Source organism: Typopeltis vanoorti, chromosome 20 (assembly GCF_054136105.1).
Source record: "Typopeltis vanoorti isolate ZY-2024b chromosome 20, IOZ_Tvanoo_1.0, whole genome shotgun sequence".
In the NCBI taxonomy this organism is placed as follows: Eukaryota; Metazoa; Arthropoda; class Arachnida; order Uropygi; family Thelyphonidae; genus Typopeltis; species Typopeltis vanoorti.
Window position 1 is genome coordinate 104565094 of NC_143568.1, and position 19133 is coordinate 104584226.

The 19133-nt window shown below is 35.3% G+C and overlaps 1 protein-coding gene across 1 annotated transcript; it reads left to right on the plus strand.

The window, feature by feature from the left end:
* The first annotated feature begins 4833 nt into the window (after positions 1–4833).
* Positions 4834–17184, plus strand: Psf2 (DNA replication complex GINS protein PSF2-like protein). Its single transcript, XM_090410456.1, has 3 exons — positions 4834–4964; positions 11563–12100; positions 16875–17184. Coding segments are annotated over exons 1-3 (576 nt in total). The 5' UTR covers positions 4834–4962; the 3' UTR covers positions 16911–17184.
* The last annotated feature ends 1949 nt before the right edge of the window (positions 17185–19133 follow it).

The following is a 19133-nucleotide window of genomic DNA, read 5'->3' on the forward strand; positions in this document are numbered from 1 at the left end:
TTATTATTATGGATAGTTTGCTGTAGTGAATTTCATTTAGTGTGATATTGTTGCTTGGGTTTTGATTGGAACTTTTTTGGTACTTGGTTATAGCAGGTGGATTCACTATAAGAGTATTTGTTTGTTGCAGCAAGAGTTGACTGTAATGACCCATTCTAGCATTTATTAATGCTTCATTAAATGCTAGAATGATAGTTTAGAAAGGAGAAATTTTTGCTTGTTTGAAGACACACAGTAATTACATTCTAGAACATCTCACTCATGCATGCAAACATTTGCTATTCTATCCCAATGGCTTTAACAGGCCTTTAAGGCCCACAACCTTCCAAGCATGCTTGGATTTCGTAACCGAAATACGAGGATAGAACGGTCACTCCTATGCCTCAAGGTATTCTTGGCTGTATCCCTGTGTGTTCAAGGGGCCGGTTTGCCTGCTTGCAGGATGAAAAACACCAGATAAACTGGCGGAAAAAACCCTACTGCCCGCGCCCAAGACCGGCTAACTTGGCTATGGCTGAGGAAGATCCTTCAGCTCCTCACGTCTCCGACGGGAATCGAACCTAGGACACTCCTTCCCCAGGCATATGGTTGCGAAGCGCAAAGCCACTAGGCTAACCGCGCGGACTAATCTCATTTGCTATTTCCTTATGATAAATTTAAGTGCTACTTCCCGAGTTAGTCGATCTTGGGCACGGGCAAGGGGGGGTTTTTCCTCCTGGAAACTCAAGAAAATCGACCATAGTACCCACATTATTTCAGACAGTAACATATCTTGTTAGGGTTAGGTACCAAGAGATGGCAGCACTTGTTTGCCAGCCTCTTCATCGGTGGCTGCTATAATTAGTGATAGACATGGGCCAGCTATCTTTGATTGACTAGCCACTCAGTCTTCAAAAGCTAGATAGGATATAAAGGCCTCGCCTACTCCCTATATGGGAATAAAAGGCGTTAGCTGATTTATTTTTTAAATTATTTTATTTTATATTTCAGTTTACATTTCATAAAACGTCTTAATTGCGAAGGAGAAGAACAGAAATTTGAATACAGAGGGATATTCAGTTGTTTGCTGATGATGCAAAATTGGCAAGAGCAATAGTTGATAAAGGTGATGTAGATATCCTGCAGGATGATTTAAATAAATTGGTATTGTGGGCAAAGGAAATGATTGTCAACTTAATGTTGCAAAATATAAGGTTATGCACTTCGGGTTGAAAACGTTGCATATGGTATATCATTCTGGACTCCATGGAGATGTGGTAAATAATAATAAGAATAATATCACTTGCTTTAATGTAATTTTTCTAGGTATTTATCAAAACTTTCCAGACACTCTCGTATACAGATGGCCTTGGCTTCATATCGAAATGCCTGACGTTCATGTAAAATATCCCAGAATGATGCACTGATTTAGCCCTCGATGTCTTTACGGGTTTATATCCTGCTGAGACCTTTTGAAGGTTTAGCTTTTGAAGGTTTGAAGGTTAGGCTGTCATTAAAATTACACTTCTGCAAGGAAGCATGTTATAACTTATGACATAGTGAGGCAAAATGATGTGCTATAAACAGCTTCGATATAAAAGTAGCCTACACATGTAGATAGTTCACACACGCTCTTATGTTTGTTCTCGCTTGGGTAATGGATTAAAACCAGAATATAATTCATTGCCAAGTATAAATTTCAATATCCTCATTATTTTAAAGCCGGATACGAAACTAGGAGATCGAAATCGTATCCGGCTATAAAATAATGAGGGATTTATTATCCCCTTTAACTTAATGTACGCCGCCGGGGAAAAGAAATAGCCTCTTGGCTCTTTATCGTAAGTACAAATTTCTTTCAAGACAACAAAGAAAACTTCTTGCAGTAATAGGTTGTCTGTTGTATATTCAGTCCAAGGACCTTATTACATCCCTACTGGAACAATGATCCAAAATTCCCATTGATCGCTATTGTACGCTTTTGGAAAGTATACCCCATAGGTTTGCTGTTATCATAGCGAAAGGAGGTCCTATATCTTATTAAGATGCGCGCCTTTGCTATTTGTTCCTCAGCACATTATGGTGTGTTCTAACTTCTTTCCAAGCAGTGCATGTGATCCCATAAAACGGATTTCTTGGCAGATAACATTAATTTAAGGATAATTGTCGATATGAAATTATTTTTGTAGGCTACACCATAAGGTCATTATACTTATCGAATGAGGCCCTAAGTCCTATCCAGCATTCGCACAGTATATATCATACTTTGCTTTAACTCATTTATAGTCATGGTACTCACAACAGACTCTAGCAACCTATTACACTCATTTGCCACTCTCCAAGCAAAAAATGTAGTCCTGAGATCCCTGTTAACTACGCACTTGCTTAGTTTCCAAGGATGACCCTAGTTTTCTCACCACCAGACCTGTTTAAAAAATTTCTTCTGTATTAATCTTACAGAAAAATCAGCAATTTGTATCTCAATCATATCAACCATTTTTTGTCTGTCAAGCAATTTCTTTAAGCCACAAATCTTCAACCCGTCTTCATATATTTCATTCCATAGACCTGATACCATCTTTGTAATTCATCTTTGGATCCTCTCCTCCTCCCCAAGAAAACCCAGGTGACTAGATCTGCACACACCAGTGCAGATAGGGTCTTACCAAGGCTCTACAAAGAGGCATAACAACCTGCTTTCTTTGTTCGTCAAGGTATTTTTCAATGACCAAGTAATCCAATGAGCTGCATTAGACACTTTTGCAATATGTCCTCTAAACTTTAATTCCCTATCCACTAATACCCCCAAATCCCTAGTTTCATCAATTTACTGGAGTATAGTTTCATCAATGTGGTACATTGGTGGTAATTTTTTTCATCCAAAATCAGAATCTTGAACTTTGTTGCATTAAACTGACATTCTTGCTCCTTTGCCCAAACTGCCAGTCTATCCAAATCATACTGCAAAATTTTAATGCTATTTGTGTTAACAATTGCTCTACCTAATTTTGCATCATTGACAACCAAATGAATAGTTTTCTCAGATCCTTTCCTATATCGTTTAATGAATAAATTAAATAGCAGGGGCCCAAAAAACAGACTCCTGTGGCATGTAGAATGTAGAAGTCCTGTTAAACTAGTCTCTGATATCGCTCCATGAACTATTCTCTTTACCACTTCATCAATTTATATCCGTGCCTGTATGCTGCTATTTACTGATTAGAATTCCATGTGGTATCCTGTCAAACTCAAATGAATATCCTGTCCATATAAATAAAGTTAGTAATGATGTTGCTTCTTGGAATACTATCATAATCAGGGCCGACGGAAGCAGGCCCGCATCGCAGGCAGGGTGCCGTTTTGAAGTGTTAGTATGAAGTTTCATTCTTTCTTTAAATTTTTGTAAACGAATTAAGCAATAATTAGGTAAATCAATATAATTGCTGCAGATTTACATATTCTGCATAAAAATAGATCCGATTTTCTCCTACTAAGATTGTCATGAACGCGCCTTCTTAGGCAGCAAGTGCAATGCTTCGCTCAGCTCAGAGCAGCCCTGTGCGACGACCCTATCCCGTAATGTATTTTCTACGGAACCTTAGAGTCTCATTCCGCTGAAGCGCTAGTAGTCGTTTGGCCCGGTTCAACCGGTGCAGAGCGTACAGTACTCTGTGAAATCGTCATGTCGCCAATGTAAGTAATACTAACGATTCTAACCAGGTATAATGTGATATAGGATTTTAAGATTGACAACTATAACGGCCCGTTTCACGAGGATGGTTTCTATTTTAAAATGAAAACAATAAAATTCAGTTACATTTGATATGATTACTGTTGATAAATAGTAGTAGATATCATTTACTACAGCGCTGATTTCTCGGCTGGAAGTCCTATTCGGCCCTTGACAGGAAATACGATTTTAAGATTGACAACTATAAAACGGTCCGTTTCATCCCCCGTGGCTCAGAGTATGATTCACTTACTCTCGTTAATCGAACAGTATTCATAAGAAAGTGGTAAAATAAAGACGAATTATTCGGAGTGTTTGTTCTTACATTTGGCGTTTAAAATCTACATATTTGAACTTGTAAACAGTTCCTCTTGGTAAGTAAAAAAAAAAAAAAAAAAAAGCTAACGCCTTTTTATTCCCGTATACGGGAAGTAGGCGAGGCCATTTAGCCCTATCTAACTTTTGGAGGCTGAGTGGGAAGTTCAATCTCCACTGGTACCAATCAGAGATAGATGGCCCAAGGCTATCACTAATTAAGCGGTACTCAGTGAAGAGAGACGGCTCAAATGTGCCGCCATCTCGTGGTCCCTAACACAATATATTTAATGTCTGAAATAATGTGGGTTCTACGGTCGATTTTCTTGAGTTTACAGGACGAAAAACCCGAGTTTCCGGGAGGAAAAACCTGCTTTCATCGATTACCTGTTGCAATTATAAAGTTTTTATAAAGGTTTTATTTTTATTTTTCTTCTAATAACTTCAAATATAGAGCTGACCGTTATTATTATTATTATTTTTGTTTGTTTGGGGCGCCCATTTCAGCTTTGCAGGTGGATGCTGTCTAGCCTAGCGCCAGCTCTGATCACAATATTTTATATACCCCTTGAAGGTACATATTATGAATCCGTAGTCAAGAGACATAAGGAATAATTCTTCCAGTCATTTACAATTTCATATAAGTTTTTCACATTTTAAAATTATTTTCGTAATATAGGTATTATTTCTGGGAAAATCCCATGTTACATTTTCGTAATGTTTTGCTATCTTTCGCTTCTTGTCCTTGAAACCAGTAGTTTTCACAACTGTTAATCTCGTACACAAAATAAACTCAGAGAAAGTGATGACAGCTATTAGCGAGAATTGAGTTGGCTGTTCTGTAAATTAATATATAATGATGTTGCAGTAATTATTAATTAAATTTGTTAAGGGGTTATACGTTAGGTATATTTCTCTGTCTCAAAGGATTTTCCTAAATGTAAGCCTCATTTATTTTTACTAATATTTTACGTATTAGTTTGTTCTGGATTCCTGCGTAACTACTTAGCGAAACCAAGCAATGTTGCCATAATGGAAGTTTTAGCGGTATTTATGAAAATCTTTTTTAGACTCTACCAAATTCCTCATGAGAATGCTTGATAGTTTCTTGCGGAGTATTGTCGAATAATCGTGGTTATATCACTTGAATTCCATTCGAAACATTAATTACAAATAATTTGCGATCATTTATAAATAAATAACTGCGAAATAAGAATGAATTAACAAGCTTGGATGTAAATTTTTCATGTAGTACTATCATATCCTGTACACCCCTTCAGGGTACATGGCAGGAATTTGATGATGATGCATTATAAATCCAACTTCGGTTTGTTATCATCTTCATATTCCTACGAAGTTATTTGTAGGAAAGAAGATGATGATGCAAGTGTAAGGTTATACAATTTGGGTTAAAAAATTACCAGCTATGTACCAAATTGATGAAATTACTCTAGAAAATTGATGAAGCCAGGGATTTGGTGGGTAAAAAGTTATTAAAGTTTAGAGGGCATATTGCTAAAGCAGGTCATCAGATTACTTGGTTATTGATGAAATAGTACTCGATGACTTACTAGAAATGTAAAATTGCATATTGTGAAACAAAATTATAATCGTAAAAGTCATTGAGATATGTAATCTTGCACCTCGAACATGGGACGCTTTGCCTTAAAATTTTATTAGAATTTGAAGAGATTTATAAACTTTCACTAGATATGGCTGAAAAATTAGCAATAAAAATAGAAATACCTAGACGATATTCCATATAGAAATATAGAAGCAGTTATCCTGGATATTTATCCCATACTTAGATTCTTTAATTTCATTCTTAAAATCAAGATTTTCCTCGGATAACGAAATGGCATTTTCAGTATTTCAGTTTCATCCCAAGAATATTCTAAAAATAGATAAAATAAAGTTCCAAAACAACATCAAAAGATAAGCGAAAAATACAATTTACAATATTTAAAAATAGAAGCAACAATTCGGTATGAAAAATGGACAAATTTTCCTTCGACTGATATTCCCCAAACTTTTTCAGAAGTTTTGGAGCATTGCGACTATTTCCCTTCTATTAATAAATATGACATTGCCTGTTACGACCTGTACCATTGAAACGCGTTTATCCGGTTTATGTATGATTAGTGTGCACAGGAAAAAACGAGAAGAGGAAACAGTAAAGAAGAAATTTATTGAAAATGACATCAATAGATTTCCAAGTGATAGACGGAGAATTCAATTCTTATACAATACATGACTATTGAAATTATTATTATCTGTCTATATATATATATATATATATATATATGTATGTATTAATTCTTGTTTTCTTTATATTGTAAATTTATATACATTATATGTGTATTTTTGTATTGATGCAATACTGTATTCTATAATCTACTTGTAAAAAAAAAAAAATAAATAAATAATTAAATAAAAATTTATTGATGTAATTATTTGTCCAAGCTTTGCCCCCTCCTGGAAAATTTTCTGTGAATGGCCATGCTTGCACACCTGGTTAGCTTTCGTCAGTGATTTTTTGAGACAGTATGCAACGTCACAGCATACATCACCTTTATTAACTAACGTATGACACACGAATGCGGTACTGTAGAAATTTTTGATATTCAGTAATTTTTTACACATTTACCTTGTATTAAGCGTATTTATTTAATGAAATTTGCATTTTTCACTTCGTCTGTTATTAAAGTATTTGTTATATTAAACAGTTTTATAATTGCTATAAAAATCAGTTTTATATTATTATTATATGGGTGTCTCCATGGATTCAGAAGACAACTGCAGGAGACCCTGTGTTGACACTAACTATTATTCATGTAATATCTATCATGCCTGTACTTAAATTCATTCACAGACGAAGTGCTCACAGCTGCCCTTGTATCATACTGTGTCAGTCCTATAAAACCACTTTAATAACTTTCATGCTTCTATCATGTTTGCTCTTTTTCACCTATCAGTTATTTTTGAAGGTTAGACTGTCAATCTATTCTCATAGGAAACATTCCATAGACCTGCCACAATCTTTGTCACTCGCCTCTGGATCCTCTCCACCCACCACACATTCCCCCATAAAATTCAGGTGACTAGATTTGTGTAGTAGTCCAGATGTGGCTTGTTAGTGTCTTATAAAGAGGAACAATAACTTCTCTGTCTCTGCTTGTCAGTGTGTTCAGCAGTCATGTCTGCTATATAAAATTTTTATTAAAACTGTTATATAAATTTTACTTATTTTTTATATACTTTTATTGTGCATTTTTATTCCAAAATCATTCTTACACTATGAAGTAAAAATATCAGTAAATAATTTTTAACTTTCAGTTTTCCCTGCTGGCAAAGAATGAGTACTAGCATCTATCGTTTTACAAAAAAAAAAAAAAGTGCTGGCTTTCATGTGCCATAAGATAGTAAATTATGTTCATTTGAAAAAATAAATGTTAAAATTGCTAATTAATAAGTTGCGACCCTAAATATGCTAGCCTGGTTGGCCAAGTGGTTAGCATATCTGCTCTCCAGCCAAAAGGCTGTGATGGCATTGGTGTAGATATGAAGACAGTTGCGGTTGGTGGAGACGGAAACTTCTGGAGTAGATGCTCTTCTTCCTCGATGAGTCTTTGGACTTCCTGGAGGTGTTACATAATAATAATAATAATTTAAATGAAGGGCTTATGCTGAAACTTTTGGGCTCCCAAAATTAGCTTGACATTAATTACAAAAATATTATTTAAGGAATTATTAGTAAAACTGCTGGTCATTTTAATTAATGGTAACTGGTGAAATTGGTGTGGTCAGAGTTTAAACCTTGGCTGATAGCTTAAATTATCTTCATCCAGAAACTCATAAATTTATCTTTGATTATTATTTTTGATTAAGGGTTTCACTAGCATAGCTGTTTTGGAACTATTAACCATGTAAAAACTTTAGTAATACTATCAAAGCTCATGTTTTTTTTTTTTTCCATCAGTCAACCCAATCATTGATTCGATCAAACCATTTAAAAAGTTTTTTTTTTTTTCATTTCATGGAGTTATCATCTGCACTGAAATAGTACAAAGCAGGATACTTGAAAGCAAGTAACCACTAAAAAACATTTTTAGAATGTTTTTTTTTTTCCTTCCAACTCTGCCGAGGGCATACTCATTCACGGGCATCTTCAAATCTTATACTGTATAGCTTTTTATGTTTCTTGTCATTTACCATAATCCAAACTGAGGGTTAGTGTATTCTCTACTTTTTTTTGGCTTCCAGTGATCTGTGTGTTTCAGACACAACAGATTAGATGATTCTGAAACTATGACTTAAAGGATATGGAAAGGAGTAAACAGTTCATGAACACCTGTTTTGCTGACATCATAAGAGCTATGAAGGGAAAACTTCATAAATGCATTCCTGTTGATAGTCGTCTTGTTCAACATGCACCTCATTTTAACTTATTGTGCATTACTTGTAAAGTTATTTTACCTTAATAAATGTTATGCTTAATATAACATAAATGTTATACCTTAATAAATGTTAGAACTCGCCAAAATAACTTGCATAAAGGTCCTCTGTCAGTTAATGCAGTTAGATCGATGATTTGAAGTTTGAAGAAACAGGATCTTTGGAAGTTCAACCTGGCAGCAGACGGAAACTGGTGTCACCACGGGAGTTGAAGTTGCCACCATGATTGTCAACAGATCACACAAAAATGTTGTTGGTAGTAGCAGTGCCTGTGAAGTAGTGTGACAATTGGATATGTATTATTCCATGGTATGGAAAGTTGTGCAAAATGATATTTTATCTATACAAGATCAGCTGCTACATGATGATTATAATAAATGATAGACGTTTGCTCTAGAGTTTCTGGTCAGATTTAAAGTCGGTCTTGGAGAATTCTGTTTGGGAAATGAAGTGCATTTTTATCTGAATTGGACCATAAACACCCAAAATTGTCAAATTTAGGCTTCCAAACTCCATGTGCTCAAGGATGTTTTATTACATTCACCAAAAATTACCATTTGGTGTGGCTTCACGGCAGATTTTATAATAGGACTATTCTTTTTTGAAAACATCACTCCAACAGGACTCCTAACTTGTTTCATTACCACATAGAAATATCACAATATGTTGAGCAGTTTCATCATTCTGCACCTTCAGCAATAAGTTGTCTGGAGGAGACCATTTTTATGCAAGATGGAGCACTTCTCCACATTGCACAACCAGTACAGCATTACTTACTGAAAAATGAATAATCAGTTGTTTCTTTCTAGTTACATAGCCACTTTGCTCTCCTGATATCACTCCATGCAATTTTTGGAGTTATTAGGGTTATCTGAAGCCAAATGTCTGTCATGGTGGTGTCTTGAACTTGGCAGTCTTAAAGGACAGCATATCATGGACTATGACAAAAATTCCTTCAGACATGTTACATTCTGCTGTTTAGAATGCTGTGTATACGGGATGCAATTTCTGGTCCACAAGAACAGTAGCCACATTGAAGAAGGTGCTCTTTTGGATGGGTGAACTCAGTGTGCTCAAGTTGCACGACAGGTTTGTGACAACACTTATGCTCCAGTAACTGTAATATCGTAATTACTGTGCGAAATGAAATTAAATTGATATTAAATGTTTTATTGCTCTGTTATTATAAGTGCAACACATAAAAGTAATCTTTCATTTCAGTTTAGTCTTTGTTATTGACTTGTCTGTCCATTTTTTTGCAATTGCAAAGGTGGTGGAGGTAACACAGAGGATTGCTGCAATAATGAGAAGGACACTGACCTGCAGAGATAAAACAGTTATCATTCCGTTGTATAAGACACTGATCAGACCACACTTGGACTGTTGTTCTCAGATTTGGTCCCAAGGATTTGAAGGGGACAAATTAACTGTGGAAAGGGTACAAAGGCGGATAACAAAGATGGTTTCAGGACTGTACAATGATAGTTATGAGGATCGGCTGAAAGAATGTGGACTGCAGAGTTTGGTGGATAGAAGGAGAGGTGATATGATTGAGACTTTTAAACTGTTGGGAGGTGGTTACAAGGTTGATACTGGGGAGTTCTTTCGCTTGGTTGAACAGCAGGAAGGAGTGATGACAAGAGGCCATCCCTGGAAGTTACGAATGGAAACTGTGAGCAAGAGGGTGAGGAGTGGTTTCTTTGCATGGAGGGTGGTTGAACCATGGAATGCATTGCTTGATAGAGTGGTGAGAGCGAGAACGGTCAAGGAGTGGTATGATAGACTTTGTGTTTCTTAGGAAGGACCTCCCACGATGAGTCTTTTGACTCCATGGAGGCCTGAATAATAATAATAATAATTTTATCGTGTTTTTTTTTTTTTTACATTGTGCAGCACCATATTCTCCCTATTTGAAAAGAGTAAAGTGGGAGGAAAGGAATCTTGGGGTGATGATCGATAGAAATTTGTAGTTTAGGAGATATATTATGGAGGTGGTGAAGGTAACCAATAGGGTTGCTACAATACCGACCAGATATAAGTGGTGATTCCATTGTAATAAAGCTCTAATGAGACCATACCTGTATATTGTGCTCATATCTAATCAGAATTTGAAGGGAATGAAATAACCTCAGAGATAGAGTACAGGATAATAAAGATATCAGGACTGTACTGTTTCAGTTATGAATTTAGGCTAAGGACATGCAAATTCTAGTTTGGTGGATAGAAGACAAAGAGATGATATGATTGAGACATTTAAAGTGTTGAAAGGTATTTAGAGGATTGACAGTGGAAAGATTTTTTATGTGGTAGAACATTGCCAAAAGGCCATCCCTGGAAGTTGCAAAAGGAAGTGGTTGCTTTTTTTCTTTTCTTTTTTTTTTTTTTTTTTTTTTTTTTTTGTATGACAGGATGATTGATCCATAGTGCACTACTTGATAGGGTAGTGAGAGTACAAACAGTGAATGAGTTTAAGGAATGATATGATACTTTGTGACATTGTAAGAGGACATCTTAGTGTCTACCTACAGGGTTTGCAATTGTTCAGAAAATGAAATATTTTTGTTCCGCATAATATTAATGAAGTGGTTATAGATGATGTACAGATGTAAGTAAAATTGAAAATTCTAACATGTTTTTTTTTTTTTTTCATTTGTCAGTTAGATAAAATATTCTTATAATTTGTGTATTTGTTTGTTGTGTTGTTTCATGATTTAAATGGTAGAAATGGCTTAGGGGTGTGTGTGGCTTCTTGTAATGATTGACATTGCCTGAGGTATTTATCCCACCAACTTCCAGAAATTCACTTTAAAAAAAATCCCATAAACCTGTTTGTTTAGTCTGTATTATCATAATTAAAATCTCTTGTAATGATACTCTTTTTCATACTTGTCAAACAAATTTTTTTAAATAAGCTTCTTTTGCCTATCTCTACCTTTTTTCATCCTTATCTCTGCCTTTTGCCTATCTATACTTATTTCAAAGATATTGCCATTGATGAATTTCCATATTGAATGAAATCTGTAGAAGCTGTGATATTCAGTATCGTTTAAAAATTAATGTGTTACTTTGGCTTTGATATTTAGGAATGGAAGAACTGTAGATGTGATGGAACCATCAGAAATCGAATTCTTAGCAGAGCAAGAAATAGTAACTATTATTCCAAATTTTTCACATGGAAAACTCTATCTCATTTCTGGAGACTTTGGTCCTTTTACACCTAGCATTCCTACAGAAGTGCCACTGTGGTTAGCAATTAATCTTAGACAAAGGCAAAAATGCCGCATTTTGCCTCCCGAGTGGATGGATATACAAAAGTTAGAGGAGAAGAAGCAAGAAGAAATTGAGTCCCCACTGTTTACAGAAATGCCAAGCAGACACTATCGAGAAATTGCACAGATATTGTTGGACATTGCATTACCTGATATTCCTCATGCCGATGAAATAAAAACACTGATTAAAGACATCTGGGATACCAGAATGTCTAAATTGCGAAGTTCATCAGATGCAATTTTTAAATCTGAGGCTTTTTATGCAAAGTTAAATAATCTAACTTCATTGGAATTAAACAGTTCAAAGTGCCTTCTTACTGAATCTCTCAATGAAATGTTCAGGTTACATCAGGTATGTGTTTTAATTCAAAAATCAAAAACTAATAAGAATTAATATAATTATATATATGCAAGATAAAATTAATACTTGATTAATCAACATGTGATAACACAAATATGATGTTGCACATATTGTAAGGATTATTCAAAGTCATTTATTTTTAGGCCTCCATGTAGTCACCTGAGTCATTGTAGGAGGTTCTCTATGCTACAATACCTATATCTTTTTGCTGTTACCCACTGCTCTGTGCAGTATCTTCTCTACTTCTAACTGATAATTTTATCTTGTCAACATAATGCCTTTTCTCAGACTGTGTACCAAGTTCTCTGCACTACACAAATCACACTTCCTCAATTGATCTTAATACTTAAGATCATAATCTTAATAACTTACCTTCTCAGTATTTTTTAGTATTCAGGAAACTAGATCTTCATTTTTTAAAGAATTCTGAAATACCTGGAAAATGCACCTTAAGTGTCTTTTTAATATGCCTGTATAGCTAAATTCAATAAACCGTTGAGGAATAAACCAAATGCAGAGTCGTAATGCATTTGGAGAAAATAGAAAGATCCATATGTGGTGGTCTGATCAGTGTGCAGTTATATTCTTATTCCCAACTTATTAGTGCCTCTGTAGTGTTCACAAGGCCCAGCTTGCCCTTCATTTGTAATATTTCAAATGAGGAGGAACTTGTCCTTTTTATGAGATATATAGATTAAAATTGGAAACTGAAAGAAGCATTTGTTTCTGTAATTCCTCCCCAAAACTGAAGCTGCAACATATCTTGATTCATTAGAGAGTGAAAAGAACTAGTTATTATTTCCATGGAAGACTGGTAAGTGGAGTAAATGGTTGGTAGGCATTGGAATAGATGGAGCAGGTAACATGCTAGGAAAAACAATGGGCAAGTGGAAAGATATATGCCAAATCTATTGTTAGATTATTGCTAAAATTGAAGTGGTTAAAATAAAAAATTACACCTTGTACCACAATTCACCAAAACTTGAAAGAAGTGGAAAAAAGTAGCAGCCATCTTACAAAAAAAAATCCTCATTGTCTGCGTTCAGTAAAGTGGGCATCTAATAGATTGGGAGCACTGACTACATTTTTTAAGGAATTCTGAAATACCTGGAAAATGCACCTTAAGTGTCTTTTTAATATGCCTGTATAGCTAAATTCAATAAACCAAATGCAGAGTTGTAATGCATTTGGAGGAAATAAGCAATAGAAAAGGGGATGCTGCTTCAACATCTCCTTTTCTCCAAAGGAAGTGAAGGAATACTCTACTTGTTTGAATAAGAATCAATTTTCTCTTAGATTTTTTGAACTTATTCAAGCAATTGGCATGATTTTTCAAAAGGAGAATCTACTAAGTCACAAAATACACTTGGACAGTACCTTCAAAGCCTTAAAGAAATGAGAGAAGCTCCACAGCATTTAAGGAATAATCTATTTAATAAAAACAGTTTGGTGAAAATGTATCAGTGTTAAAGCTCTGCCTGAAGATCTGGAAGAATTTGTGGTAAACATTTCAGCAAGTATTTTCATATTCACCATTATGCAATTTCAATGAATTTGAAAGTGTGGTATAAGTTCAGAGTTGTCGGGGAACTATTTAATCTTTGGAAAGAACAGGTTTCCATTTCTCTCATAACTGCTTCAAATTGTAGCCATTATACCAGCAATTATCTGAATGAGGTTTCAATCAAATGAATAATAAAAGGGAAGTTGCATTCATCATGAATCCTTCACTGAATGATTTATGGATGGGCCATTCATATACACCCTCTGTCCAAAAAGAAACTGAACTTTTTGAAAATAGAAGAAACTAGTGGCGCCACCTGTTGTATCTTTTTGTTGTCAAAAGCGGCACCCTTCATTAATGTTGTGTCAACTGTTTATGACATTTGTTTTATTAGAAGCTAGGTTATAGTGACAGTGTGTTTTGACAAACATCGGAAAATGAGTTTCAAACAGAGAGCTGTGATTGACTTTTGTGTTAAACTTGGTAAATGTTTTACCGAAACGATCAAATGCTTCAAAAAGCATATGGTGCTGAATGCTTATCCCGCACTCATGTTTATGATTGGGTTAAGTGATTTCAAAATGGTCGGAGATGCTTGAGGATGACGAAAAGCCGGGCCGTCCAAAAACTGACTGAGCAAAGTTAACATCCAAAAAGTGCATGATTTCATCGAAGAAAACCCGAAATCGTCCATGAGATTGATTGAAGATGAATTGGTCAAAATGTTGTGCACAATTGATTTTGGGGATCCCAAAATCAATTGTGCACAACATTTTGACCAAGAGTTTGGGCCTTCGTAAATTGAATTCGCAATTTGTTCCCCACAAGTTGACCAAAAAAATGTATCGAATTGAACACTGCAAGGGCCTCATTAAAACTGCTCGTAAGGACTCAAAACTTCCTTGAAATGATCGTTACTGGTGATGAAATGTGGTGTTTTGAGTATGAGCCCGAAACAAAGCACCAGAGTGGAAACCACCAAAAGAGGGACATCTGAAAAAAAAAAGTCACTTGGAGCAATCAAAAGTAAAGAGAGTGCTAATTTGTTTCTACGATTCCAAGGGCATTATTTACAAAGAATTCGTTCTGGATGGTCAATGGTGGGTTTTATCTCAAAATTTTGAAGCGATTGATAGTGTGAATTCATCGCGTACAGCATGAATATCGTGATGCAAGCAGCTGGTCTCTTTTGCACCATCTCATTGTGAGACAGTTTTTGAGCAAAAACCAAGTTTGTGTGTTGGATAACTTACCGTATTCACCTGATTTAGCACCCTGTGACTTCTTTCCTTCCCCCTACTTTATTTGCTGATGAAAGGAAAGCGATGACACCATTGAAAATGCTCAAGTGGCAGTAACCACGACCCTCAACAGTATCCCAAAAACCGATATAAAAAACTCATTTAACGAATTAATTGACCATGCCAAACGCTGTATCGAAGCTGAGGGAGAGTATATTGATTGAAATAAATGATATGAATAATTATAATTGGCCTGTGTCTTATTTTTTATCAAAAGTTCGGTTTCTTTTTGGACAGAGGGTGTATATCACATGAATGACTCTTCTCTGCAAGTCTTTATTCCAGATAAATCATTTGATAAGTGGTATTTTGCAACCAAGAGACACTGGAGGACATAAGAAGTCCTTATAAATTACTGCCACTGTATGCGAGTCATTTTTTTTGTGGCTAGCATATTTAAGTTGTATTTCTGGAGCTCTGCTTATAAATATTAATATTCCCTCCTCTCTCTCTCGACAATGTTGTCTGATTCTTTGCAAGAACTCTCCAGTAAGTTGGATTTCACTACCTCCCGTTATATGCAGTTAATCTTAAACTGCTAATTTAAACCAGAATCAGAATTGTTGTTCTAAGTTAATTTGTTAACTACACGCTTGTGTGTTTCCACGTTTCCTCTAAAATTAGCAATGGTTAATAGTTATAGAATGGTAAGTCTTAATAATTTACAATTAGAAGTGATGATTAATGCTCCACTTGCCTTATATGCACATACTAATCTTAATCATTTTGAGATCAAAATTGTAAATAATACAAGAGTAATTTTCTTAAACAAAACAATTAACAATTCTTGCCATGAAGTGATGAGATGTATTAGCATTTGTTGCCACCAATACTTAATCATGAAGCGGTTATTACTGCACTCTGGCATACAAATTGCCATATACTACAACACAAGTCAAGTTTCAGTTAACTTTGATTTTGGAATTAAAGTAAATTATTATTATTGCACAGGCATCTCTATGGAGTCCTAAGACTCATCATGGGAGACCATTAACTATCATACCTCTCCTTGAAACCATTAACAGACAAAGCACTCAGAATTGACTCAGGCAACCCATTCCATTCATTCATTTACTACTCTCCAAGCAAAAAATCTAGTCCTCATGCTCTTGCTAACCACACTCTTACCCAACTTCCTGGGATGAATTCTTGTTCTGCTCCCTTTAGCCAAGTGCTGAAACATTTCCTCTGCATCAGTCCTATAAAATCCTTTTTAAGTAACGTAAATGTTTCTATCATATCCTCCCCCCCCTTTTTTTTTTCTCCTATCAACCAACTTTTACAATCCATTAACCCTCAACCATCCTCATAGGGAGCATTTCACAGACCACTCACCTCTGGATCCTCTCCACCACTTCCTCATCTCCAAGAAATCCAGGTGACCAGACATGAGCACACTAATCCAGATATGGTCATATCAAGGCTTTATAAAGTGGAATGATAACTTCCTTATATCTGCTTGTTAGTGTATTTTTCATTAACCAAGTAATCCTGTGAGCCACCTTGGCTTCTTCAACACTATGCCCTTTAAACTTCAGCTTTCTATCTACTACCCTCAAATCTCTGGCTTCATCAATTTCCTGGAGTACAGTTCCCTCAATGTGATACATGGCTTGTAATCTTTGTATTCCAAAATGCATAACTTGACACTTTTCCACATTAAATTGACATCCATTTTGTTTTGCCCATACTATCAGCCTATTCAAATCATCTTGCAAGCTCTTGATTAACTGTTATCCTACCCAACTTTGCATCATCATCAGCAAACAACTGAATATCTTCCTTCAAACCATGTCTTCTAAAACCTGGAAAAAATTCAGAAACATAAATGATGTGAGGTCACTGACAATTGAGGTCAACAATTATGTTGTAATATTTCTGATCCATGCATAATTCTTATTTAAGTATTTATAAATTTGATTAAACTATTTATTATTTCTTCTTTTTTTTTTTTTCATAGGCCCTTTCAAATGAATATACTGAAAGCCAAAACTGAAAGAAGTTTGTCCACAAAGGTGCAAAATCTTTGTATTGTGAATATTGCAGATTCTTTTACCAAGAAAGTGTGTGTTTTTTTATGTGGTGGTTGGAAATGTGCAACTTTCCATAATATTTAGTGTATTTTTCATATGAAGATTTGTATTTTTTACAGACTATTGCCTGTATTATTTGCAAACACATTGATCCTAAGTGCCAAAAGAAAATTTTGAAGAAAAAAATTTAGATAAACATTATTAAAAAATTTAACCGAATAAACAAATGTACATTTTTGTAATAGACATTTCTTTTTTCAGAATTTTATTTTCAAGAAAATGATATGTCTTTCCATTTTCTATATATGTTCAAGTGTTTTACCAGATTATATGTTTTTGCACACACAGTAAAACCGATAATTCATATCAGAAGAGACATCAGTAATACTTTGAATAATTATATCAAGGTGAATATCTAATGCAGTGCACTTTTTTTTTTTTTAACTAAATGGGAGTGTGTAAGTGAATTAAATAACTGCAGTAATTCTAAAACACAGTTGATGATATATCATAACAATAAATTATTATGTATTTCTAAATCACTTAGGGAATTGAAACAACGTAGATCTGAATATAAATTAAATTATACTTTAATAAATATTTCCGATATTTCGGCAATGTCACATTGCCATTTTCAAAAGGAACTTACAAAAAGGCAGTTGCACACAGGCACTAACAATACAGTAACTGAGAATGAAGATATGAAGCTATCGTTCTCCTAGAAGTCCTGATGGTGCCCTCTGGCGGGCTAAGTTGGCGTTCTTGGCCGTTGGGCTGAAGGTCTGCTGATGTATGCCTCCCAAATTTGGGGCAGTCGCATACAGCCAAATTTGTTGAGGTTTGGAGAGTTTCTTAGGGCAGAGGCTGATTCCATAAATAATCTTTCAAATTTATATTTGCTCCGGTGTATTACTGTAGCTTTCTTCCGGAGCAAATATAAATTCGAAAGATTATTTATGGAATCAGCCTCTGCCCTAAGAAACTCTCCAAACCTCAACAAATTTGGTTGTATGCGACTGCCCCAAATTTGGGAGGCATACATCAGCAGACCTTCAGCCCAACGGCCAAGAACGCCTACTTAGCCTGCCAGAGGGCACCATCAGGACTTCTAGGAGAACGATAGCTTCATATCTTCATTCTCAGTTACTGTATTGTTAGTGCCTGTGTGCAACTGCCTTTTTGTAAGTTCCTTTTGAAAATGGCAATGTGACATTGCCGAAATATCGGAAATATTTATTAAAGTATAATTTAATTTATATTCGGATCTACGTTGTTTCAATTCCCTAAGTGATTTAGAAATGCATAACCAACGTATAAGCCTGTCTATGAGAAATTATTATGTAGATAGTTCAGCAAAGTTCTTTTAAAACAAAGTGAGCCATTATTTGTTATATAAATATATACATGTTGCGGGCAATAATGCATTCTCAACTGTTAACAAAGCAGTAGACAAGTAAGCTAGGAAAAAGTTACACAGGACTGCATAAAGGGATAAGATTAACATTGCCAATTTTGATATAAGATTTAATACCACTTTCTTCATAATGTGATCCATATAGATAATGAATAACAGTAAAGATAATGTCCACCCTTGTTGTACACTTGATTTAACATCAAACCATCTTCCTGTACCTCTTTAAATTCTAACTGCTGACTTATAGCTAGCATTTTGAAGAGCTTTCCTCTTGACATACGCTTTTATATTCCCACGATTTCTGAACTATAAGAAGATAAATAATGCTATTTGGCCTGAATCCAGTTTCTTCACCAAGTGTCCCTTTCACAATTTTTCTTAGCCAGTTCTAAAATATACTTGCATAAATCTTATCAGGAACGCTCAGTAGGAAAATATCTCTGTAATTCTCATATTCAGTTTTATTCCCCTTTTTATAGATGGGTTTTACAAGAGCTCTACTCCAATCATCAGGAATTCAACCCTCTGTGTCTTCTGAATGATGCATTGCAGCCACTATATTTGAACATTTCTGGTCGAATTTCATCTACTCCCACTACCTTACCACATTTCAGATTTTTGATGCCCGTGTGGGGACACCTGTAACCCCCATCGGGCGCATCCCCTGGTGGTGGATCAGGGAATGCTCATCATAGTTTACTATGAAGGGAAGGAGGGAAATAAAATACCTCCCACGGACCAACAGGATAGCACTTCTCTCATAGGCCAGTCT

Excerpts from the sequence above, each read along its gene's own strand:
- Psf2 (XM_090410456.1), top strand. Across the intron at positions 12,101-16,874 it reads AAATGTTCAGGTTACATCAG|GCCCTTTCAAATGAATATAC; the intron begins GTATGTGTTTTA and ends TTTTTTTCATAG.